Source organism: Penaeus japonicus, unplaced genomic scaffold, assembly GCF_977035675.1.
Source record: "Penaeus japonicus unplaced genomic scaffold, GWHDUDI00000001_assembly GWHDUDI00000027, whole genome shotgun sequence".
Lineage (NCBI taxonomy): Eukaryota > Metazoa > Arthropoda > Malacostraca > Decapoda > Penaeidae > Penaeus > Penaeus japonicus.
In genome coordinates this window covers 11,641,446-11,651,445 of record NW_028234429.1, presented here as the reverse complement: position 1 = coordinate 11,651,445, position 10,000 = coordinate 11,641,446, and the positions used below count along the sequence as shown (strand labels likewise).

General features: G+C 33.8%; 1 protein-coding gene across 1 annotated transcript in view; it reads right to left on the bottom strand.

Moving 5' to 3' along the window:
• Positions 1-10,000, bottom strand: part of Sec3 (exocyst complex component Sec3) — an 11,989-nt gene that overhangs the window by 1,633 nt on the left and 356 nt on the right. Inside the window, exons 1-18 of the mRNA XM_043005388.2 lie at positions 9,276-10,000; positions 6,527-6,707; positions 6,106-6,195; positions 5,872-5,967; positions 5,488-5,596; positions 5,101-5,267; positions 4,621-4,848; positions 4,089-4,238; positions 3,867-3,959; positions 3,470-3,710; positions 3,182-3,333; positions 2,935-3,063; positions 2,407-2,624; positions 2,044-2,251; positions 1,575-1,728; positions 1,323-1,468; positions 1,077-1,180; positions 742-832 (exon numbers count right to left, since the gene is read on the bottom strand). The exon at positions 9,276-10,000 is cut by the window's right edge and continues 356 nt beyond it. Coding sequence (XP_042861322.2) covers positions 742-832; positions 1,077-1,180; positions 1,323-1,468; positions 1,575-1,728; positions 2,044-2,251; positions 2,407-2,624; positions 2,935-3,063; positions 3,182-3,333; positions 3,470-3,710; positions 3,867-3,959; positions 4,089-4,238; positions 4,621-4,848; positions 5,101-5,267; positions 5,488-5,596; positions 5,872-5,967; positions 6,106-6,195; positions 6,527-6,688 — 2,538 coding nt within the window. The 5' untranslated portion in view covers positions 6,689-6,707; positions 9,276-10,000. The remainder of the gene's footprint in view (positions 1-741; positions 833-1,076; positions 1,181-1,322; positions 1,469-1,574; positions 1,729-2,043; positions 2,252-2,406; positions 2,625-2,934; positions 3,064-3,181; positions 3,334-3,469; positions 3,711-3,866; positions 3,960-4,088; positions 4,239-4,620; positions 4,849-5,100; positions 5,268-5,487; positions 5,597-5,871; positions 5,968-6,105; positions 6,196-6,526; positions 6,708-9,275) is intronic.

Here is a 10,000-nt window from a genome sequence, read left to right as displayed (position 1 = left end):
ATATTATGTTGTTTAGATTTAGAAAGTGATGATGCAGTTTTTCAAACCATCTTTAAGATATATACAGTCTGGTCAATTGTGTTCTTTCTTTTCTAGTACTGTCTTCCTTTATCATATAGTTTGTTTGGCATGATTGCACTGACCAGAAAGGAATACTCACAATGACTGCCTTAAATACATTTTTTTTTTAAGAATGAATTGTAACATTATAAAAGTAAAAATACTAGAAGCTTCATTCTGTGGTATAACTTGATAAAATTCTATAACAGATACATTTAAAGTAAAACAATAATCTAGCAACTACTGTCAGTAGTTGCTAGATTTAAGGACAGGAGGGGGCTAAGCCTTTACTAGGGGGTTCTGGATATGCAAGATGTTTTTCAAGCATCCAAAATGTTTTTTTTTTTTTTTTTTACCATGCATTTTCAGTCATAATTGGCGAAAAATATAAGAAAATATGATCATCTAAAAGTATATCTTTTATAGAAAATATATTGATTGATTTAGAGGTCTAACATGTCTCTGGACATAAGCATTCCTCTAAGTTTAAATTAAAACAGAGCGATAGAAACAGACAAATAATTCAATTTTTTTTTTAACTAAGAAAAAAGTCATTGCCAACTCTAAGAGTAATCAAAGCCTCAAGCAAAGCTACATGACAGCCAATCTCTAAACTAATACCCACTGATATGTTCCACACTTCCTATAAACATTTTAATGCATCCTATAAGAGATGTTTACCTGTAAGAGGTTGCCTTCCTCAGAGAGATGCTTCTCAACTTTCTTATAGAGTTGCTCTAAACCTTTCTTCACTTCTTTCCCAGGGTACTCTCTGAAAAAATGTATAAGTAATAAATAAAATAATGCTGATGCTAATAATGATGATAAATATGTGAAAATGAAATGAGGGTTGTAATTCTTTTATTTCTTTTTCTTTTTTTGAAAATCATATCCTGGAGAACTACATTTTGAGAGAAAAATATAAAATGATCAAGAATTTTTGTGAAGATGATATTTATTCCATCTAATTTATTCCAAGACATAGGGAGATATATCTATAAATGTAAAGCACTTACTTGATAACTTTCCTTAACTCTTGCTTACTGAATGCCAACTGATAACCGACCTCAGATTCCTTAACTCCACTTGCAACTTTGGCAGTTACACCATCAAAGAACAACTGTAATAGACATATCATTAACATGTTAAACAAGTTCTGCTGAGCAGTTCCATTGTTACACCACCCATGTTATTTGCAACAATTAATAAAGAATATTTTCTACAGAACAATGCAATTATAGAAAAGTTAATTTTTTACTTACATTAAGCTTCTCCAGTGGTCTTCCAAAGTACTGTGTCACATAGGCACCAAGAGCCTCTTGATAGCGCTGCTTGGCTTCCTTTCTCTGGACATCCATACCTGGGAGCTTCAGCTGGAACATTAACTGGTGCAGCACATGGTAGTTCTCTGCAATGAAAACCATGATTGATATAACATTTATCCTTTCATCATTTTTCTGTAGTGAAAATAGTTGAACTACTTACAAGCAAATTAAAGAATAAAGTACTATTACCCATTTTTATAACTTCTGGTGGTGTTCTCTGGTGTTCACTGGCTACACGAGGGATATGTTCAAACATGGCTATCACAAGACGAACATACCACTTGTCCAGATCTGCACGTCTCTCACTTTTCTTAAACACACATTCTGCTGTTTGTGCAAATTCCTGAAAGTATAATCCATCCATAAATCAGACACTAGTGTAAAGGTTTTCCACAAATCATGATTAATAACATAAAGCAGTATGCATTTTGTTGAGGTCATTCTGTAATGAATGTTTCATATGTGACATATTACACATTTCAAAAAAAGTATTTTCAATATCAGTGGCAAGTATATTAAAAGATATCATTTGCAGATAAAAATTAAGGCAATTAAAACTTTCATACATAACTATGAAAACAAAGTTTGTTTGACAAGTTCATTTATCAATATTGCTGAAATAATAATATGATACCTTCAAAAAATAGCATTGCCTTACCTCAAAATTTGTAATGAAAGGAATGATACCACATTTTTTCTTTGTGACTCTGCATTCCTGGATTGACTGGAGTTGTGAATTCATGAAACGATCAAAGTTACGCTTAGCTTGAACTAAACATGATCCAAAAGTAGTGCTAAGGAAGGAACCTGTATCCTCAGCAGTGAGAACATGCTCACTGAGTCTCACATAAATGTACAAGCAGCAGCTGAAAGAGAGAGTATATCATCAATGAAGCTTTCTTATCATATGTTTCATGTAATAAGTATTCAAAGATCATTTTTAATTGTAATATCTTAAATATGACCAATGTTTGCATATACATTCAGAGCAAAGTATGGCAAGCAGGTAAAAACAACTTACTAAGAATCAGCTCGATCATAAGTGTTGATGAAAGACCCTAACTGTTGTTCAAGTGTTGTGAACAAAGCTGCCATCATCGAGCGCACTTCACGGTTGACAAGTTTTCCATGCCCTGAGCCTGGAGTGCCAACCGTGCCTGAACTAGTGCCTGCTGATCCACTGCTCTCCTCACTGCCACTTGACCCAGGTGTGCTTGCCACAGATGATGAAGGCTTTTGCTGTTTCAAGTGAATTGGTGAAAAATGTTATAATTAAGATTATTTTTATAAAATCTCTAAAGAAATGTACTGTACATATCAATATTAGTATATATTACATACATAATTATCATCTCATTAATGGGCTCTCTAAATGGATGTTGTTACAGCTTAATGCTTCTTGTGAGTTAACCTTTTTTATAAGATTTCAATTAGTATAGATTCAGTTACCATTCCCCTTTTGAGAAATATATCAGCATTATAGGCAATTGAAGAAAACATTCTGAAATATTTTTTGAATAAAAAAAACACGGTGCATCCTCTTTTTTACCTCAGTGCCTGCAGAATTCAAATTGAAGAAGGCAATACAGAATTCTTGCTCTGCAAGGCATACTGGTTGTAATTCGCTAAGGACACGTTCAAATATCTCATCAAACTTCTGACGCTCTTGCATATCAAGCTGTAAATAATATTTTAAAATCATGAGGACAAGATACCTGGCCTTACTTTTATAAGGCTACCATTTCAGAAAACACCTTTATCTACATGTTACATTTGACTAAAACATAATTCCAAACCTCTGAGCCCCACTGATCACGATCAACTCCTAACAATGCCCCAGTATTGGCACGGGTACTAAGATTCTGGGCACCGTGCTTTATCTGGGAGGTTAGCTTCCCAGCCACACCAGACATGCTGGCAATATCTTGACTTGAACCACTTCCACGTACTGTGAGCAAAAAAAGGGTATTTTATAGCTGCTTATTCCTACGTTTATGGTATTAACGTACAATCTAATCTATACATACATGTGTGTATATATAATATTCCACTATAGTTTCTTTTTCTAATTTAATCACACTTACATCTTCTTCCACCAGAGATGCGTTGTCTTGCTTCTTCAAAAAATAGTCGAATATCCCTCTCATACAACTTGCTAATTGAAGTAGCATAGGTCTTGTTCAGGTGCTGGTAGGCACGATGATCAAGAGCTCTGATCCAGTGCATTAGTGCAATATAAGGCTGTAGCTCACTGTGAATGCTGCCATGACGGGGCAATGTTAACTGCTCTGCATGAAGACTTAATGTTTCCCCTGGGTCATTTCCCTTAAAAGATAGGCAATGGAATTATATATAAGGTCATGGGAAATATTCATGTATAGGTAACAAAAAGGTAACAGACTTTAATATCTTATTTATAGAGAAATATGTGTTATGGGAAAAGATCAAAGAGAGAAGTATATAAAAAAAATATCTACTCACCAAATGAATGAAGAGATTATTCAAATGTCTTGACACAATCTGGCTGAATCTGCTTTTCAGTTTCTCAAATCTCTTTTTCTGATCTTGGAAAGCCTGTAAATAGCAAATTACCAGAATATTTGAGATTTGAATTTATCTGAGACCATCTTCAACCACTGTACTGCATTATCAAATACAAAGAGACATATTGAATATAAATTATTAAATTGAGAGTAAAATTACCTGCAGCTGTGAGAGGTGAGAAGGCACAGGAGCATTTATCACTGTTTGTAATGCTGCTGCTGCTTCAATCACTTGTGTAAGGCTGCCAGTTTTATTTAAGTCAGCAGATATCAGTACCTCTTGATGCTGCTGAGGTAATTCTAACTGGTTCTGCAAATGATTTTTTATAAACAATCAAATAAATCAGATGATTCACTAGAAGTATTTTACAACATGGGCACAATAAATCTAATTAAATTATGACAAGCAACTGATTGTTTCAAAGGCTACTAGGTTAAGGCATAACAAAATGGTAACTCTAATAGAGAATATATAATTATATAACACCATACAATTAATATTCAAAACTACAAGATGGCAAAATCTGCACAGTTTTTTTAAAAACCTACTAAAGGGAATCTTATTCTATAAACATACAATTATTTTCATTTATCTATGAGTTAAATATTTTTTAAAAATCACATATAAAAGTTTCTAAAATATAAAGTTGAAGAAATATATTCTTCAAAAAAATACTAAAGGATCAGCTTACAATTAGTCTGTCAAGTTCTTCTAGTAATTTTGAGTTATTAGCATTAGTCTGCTCAATGGACGTGTTCTTATCAGCTATCTTCTCAATGGAGTCCTTCACATGTTGCAGAATTTCATCATACGAATCCAGACGTGACTCAATTTTTTCTGCTTCAGTATATGCAGTGTCGATCATTTCCATTAAAGCTTCCACCTGTGCTTCTGATGCCATCATACTATGAATGTTTGCCTGTGAAATAAATGTAAATGTTTCAAAATTTCTAAAATTAAATTTCCATGAGAGACATGTACAAAAACATCCACTCATCCAGCTGCACCCACACAAACATATATACATGCATGCCACACACATGCACCCAAACAAACATATATAATGAATAAAGGAAAGACATGAAATTTCACTTGAAAGATAAGAAGAAATAAATCAAATCTGTTCTCTCCTCATACACTACAAAGTCTACAATTAATGAAAACTCCTTACCCCATCAAGAACAGATAGGTCTCTTGACAACTGCTCTGCAAAAGCTTCAGCATTGCTAACTGCAGAATCACACTGTTCCATTAATCTTTCTAAATCCATCTGCTCCTTCTCTGACAGAGCTCGATAATCACCATCATCATTGAGAACTGCATCTACATTATCAAGAGCTGTAAATGAGAAGAATTCAGTAAATAAACATTAATAAAATTGTTTAAAAGCACTTAAAGAATGCATAATCTACTCAATGACCTGCAATATTCCAAATTTTCAGTCTATTTTTATCTTGTTATTCAAAAGATGAAAAGAAGTATGAATTCATGCTGTAGGTTAAATCATATGTCAGGGTCATAAATACTGTTGATCTTTAAGAAAAATGAATCTTCTTACCTGATGTTGCAACATCCCCATTTTCTGCAATATTTACATTTTCCTCTATTAACTCAGCTGATATGTTGATAAACTGAGGTTTCTGCTTTGGAAGATATCTACAACATAGCTGGAAAAATTAAGATCTTATTAGCCCATCGTTCATATGCCTTCAAGTGAATATCTCATACAAAACATATAGACAAACAATATTCATTTAACCCACTCACGACGGGGGCATTCCAGCCTTGCATGTCACAATGCCAGGGCTTTTGAACGCTTAGGCCTAAATCAATTAAATGGCTGGCACTATATTGTGCCACCTGGCCACCAGGCTTTTGAATGAGCGGTACAGTATTGTACCACCCATCCAGAGAGGGTTAAAAACAACTAGAAACCACCTACCTTCCATAAAAGTTGGATGAATGCATGTTTATCTGGTGCACTGTTAGCTACCCATTTATATACCCTGTCAAATGTCAGGTCTAGATCTGCAGTATCCTGGAAAAAAGGAAAATTAAACTAATGATTTATATATCAAGATTTATAAGGAATAGCATAAAGTACTGGTAAATTTGTTAAATGTATTTGCCTTCTCAGTCAGCATAAAGACCAAGAGAAAATTACTGTAACAAATACCTTGTTTTCATCTCTTCCATCAACCACTTGTAACTCTCGAAGAGGCCAAGAATTCTTCTTTTTGTAAACATCCTTATCTGTTTTCTTAACCTGTGGAAGCATAAGGTACATAAATAATATAATGGAAATCACAAACATTGTCTTTGATTATTCAATCTCCTTTTAAAGAATTTTACAATGGGCTCCAACATGAACAAGAGCCAGTGAAGAATTTTTTTGAGTATCTACTGTGAAATATACATAACTGAATATATTATATGTTATTATATTCTCAAAAATAATTAACAATATACTCTGTATTTCCCTTATTTTGAGTATATCATTTACATATCTAGACGATGTAATTTGTTGATATCTAGCTGTTTTAATCTAGTACTAAGAAAAAAAAGATATATACTGATATATAGCTAATGTAACTGACCTGATGTATTGTTGCATAGATTGGTTTCTCCTTATTGATTGTGGCACAAAGAAAACTTGTCTTTTTCTTCTTGCCAGGTTTTGTAACGTACAGTACACCAACGAGTCTTTCCTCTGTTGGCTCAAACACGTCTCTCTGGAGACTGTGCCTAATGGCTGCCATCCTTCTTGAGTTCTGTCCTCTGAAAAAAAGGAAAAAGACTTTATAAAAATGTGCTGGCCATTTCTTGGCTGTTGTGCCTTCTAGAATGTATTTTACAAAAATTCAGATTTTGAAAATAATAGATAATTTTTTAACCGCTCAAGGAAGTACCACCTTACACAGAAATGTACTAATCAATCACTTTTATCTACTCTAATTTAATCCACACACAAAAAAATAGTTTTTTTCTTCAATCTACACATCAAAATCAATATGATGGTACTTAAAAATATTAAAATAATTTTCTCACTTCCTACTGAATATTGGTAAAGATTGAGCATGACTAAATTTAGTAGGGTTAAAGATCTACGGAAATTATCTGGTAAGTTATAAAAAAAGAGACAAAAAAATAACAATAATACTAATTTTAATAATAACAAATCAAGTTAAGAATCCAAGAATGCTTTCTTCATGCACCATCATCATATTTCTTGAACTACTTAAACAAAGAAATAGTAATGCTTTCTATTCACCACAAAATATTATTGCATGATGATGAAACTTTTATTTTTTGGCACTACCAAGTCAGTAAATGCCATGCCAGACTGCCAGGTTGGAAACTTTGAACTACGGGCACTGAACAAATTTTCTGTACACCTTAGGTGGACACTCAAGTTGACTACCCTTAAAACTTTTAAAAATTGCACACATCGCATATACTTTTCAGCATTTCAAGAAAGGACAAATGCACACCAGAAAAATTTGTATCCTCGTACAGAGTTTACAACCTGGTCAGATGTCAAATCAAGTTCTAGTTAAAATATTTTCCTTTCATATATCAAAATTTCCCAAATGAGCATGGAACTATTCATCTTGTTGACTGCTCCAAGGAACATTTTCTCAAAACATAAAAATGCAAGTATGCAATTATTTTTTTCAACAGAAATGGATGTGGAAACTAGAGATGTAATTCTAACAAATAAATTTCCCAGTAAATGTTAACCCATTGCAGACAGGGAGAGATTTACTTGCCCAATCTCCAGGATGGGTTTTATTTCAGAGTGAGGCAGATTCATGCAATATACCTTGACTTTTCCTACTCAATTTCAGTCATTATTATGTTTGTCATTTTTTTGTGCTCTGTTGTATTGAGAGACATATATGTGTCATATGACAGGCTCTATCAATAATGCAGTTGACTAAAATTATAGTATAGGATTTATATTACCTCATTATTTTTTTCATAATCAGTGTTATAAAAGTATTGCTGTTTTATGGAAGAACAAAACGTAACTTTATTTTTTTTTGTATTTGTGTAGTCATAAACGAATACAAAACATATAACCATCCACAATAGAGATGACATGATGAGGTAAGGAAGAGGAAGGAAACCTTGGCTTATGAATGTGAGTGCCACTATACAAGGCAGCCTTATTGACACAGGGGTACACTGTAAACACTGGGCATGGTTTGAGTCACTTTCCTCTTCTCATTCTGCATGCATATCCTTAATTGCTGGTACTTAGGAGCAAGAGGCCAGCATCTTGCTGTATGCCATTGCTCTCTAAAGACAGTGCTTACTAGAGACCATGGATGGGTGCCATTCAAGGCTCTCTCTCCTGCTGGTGCTAGGAGAAAGTGTCATATAGGTTTTTGATTTTAGGTTAAAAACAGTCATCCAAATCCTCTATGTCATATATATCACAACGCCCACAGTCAGGCCAAAAATGAATGTGTCATGTCTGTCGTAAAGCCCATGCCCAATTGAATTTGTTGTTGGCCTTGTATAGCCTCCGCACCTCTTAGCACTTTAGAAAAGGCTAACTTACCTCCACCAAGTATAGTTTGGCAAGACAAGAGCATAAAAATATCATGATAGAAAGAAGCTCTATCATGTCAGAGTGTGTGTGGCAGACATTGCAAAGCATAAAATGCACAATCCACAACTACTACTTGACATTGAGCTGCTATCATACTGAACTTGTAAGCCTTCCATCATGGATTAAAATAAATTTCATGTGATTTGAACTTAAGAGTCAATATAATTTTGAAAGCCATTTTGGTTGTCTTCTAAACATTTCCTTAAATCTCATTTTGAATGTAACTGCAAACTTTTTAAAAACATATACCTATCTTTTTGTTCACTCTAACAGTGATTATAAGCCTTTAACTGTCAACAGATAAGACATCATGATCTTTCTCAAAGGACTTATCAGAAAAAAGTCTTTGTACAATGATTGTAGCTTTACTGAACAATACCCAATGGTATATTTGCATGCTTTTAGTATACAGGTGGATAACCTTTTTGTAAATCTAATCATATGCTAATCACCCTTTAGTTTCATACCATACCCTACACTCACAGCACTTACTACCGTATTATCAACCTAATGACAGGTCCTTAGATCATGAAAATAATGGAACTACACTATAAAATCACAGTTAGATACTAAATAAGTTTGAGAAGAACAGAGTTGAAGATTTGAGATCGTACGGGATGCCCGCATGAATCTATTCAGAATAGTTACACAAACCACGTCAAGGTATATAAAAACTCATCTCACTTTAAGCACTACTTCATTCCCGTTACTGACACGATAATACTTACCACCAAGCAAAAGAAAAGCGACTCTGTAGTTGAGAAACGGCCCCAGCCTCACCTCGACCCCCGAGTCTCGAGACCGATTGTAAACATTGGGCTGACACCTCCCACTCCAGCTACTTTCGTCTGGAATATGAAAGTGGTATGTAATGGGTTGGATGTCCCATATTTTGAGGCTTTAATTATTCTCTTCACTTTTTTAAGGGAATATATCATGAAAAAAAAACTTATTTACGATGCATTAGAGAAATATGATAACAGCGCGTTCGCATTACTTCTCCACTACTTGCATCAATGACGTCATTTGACGTCTGACCACTGAGATCTGTGCGTTTATTCAATATTTTCTCTTTTAAGAATATTCTAATTCAGCAATATCAATACGGATTTCTATCATTCAAAATAAAATCATTCCAACAGAAGAGTTTCACTCTCTTCTCTTCCACTTTTCTGGGATTTTTTTTCTTCTACATCATCTAAGTCTAGGATACCTTGTACACGATTTTTAGTCCATTTTTCTGACTCATATACAGATCTTGTGATTTTTTACACTTGCCCATGATCCGTATCATCATGTTGATCATTATATTGTAAAAGCTTGTTTTATCCGTATATATAGACACACCTGAATTCGTGGACCATTTTAAAGTAATAAATATTCTAATGCGAATTGCATTTTCATCTATAATAAAGCTTTTCATACTGTCAACAGACAGAGTTTTTATGAAAAG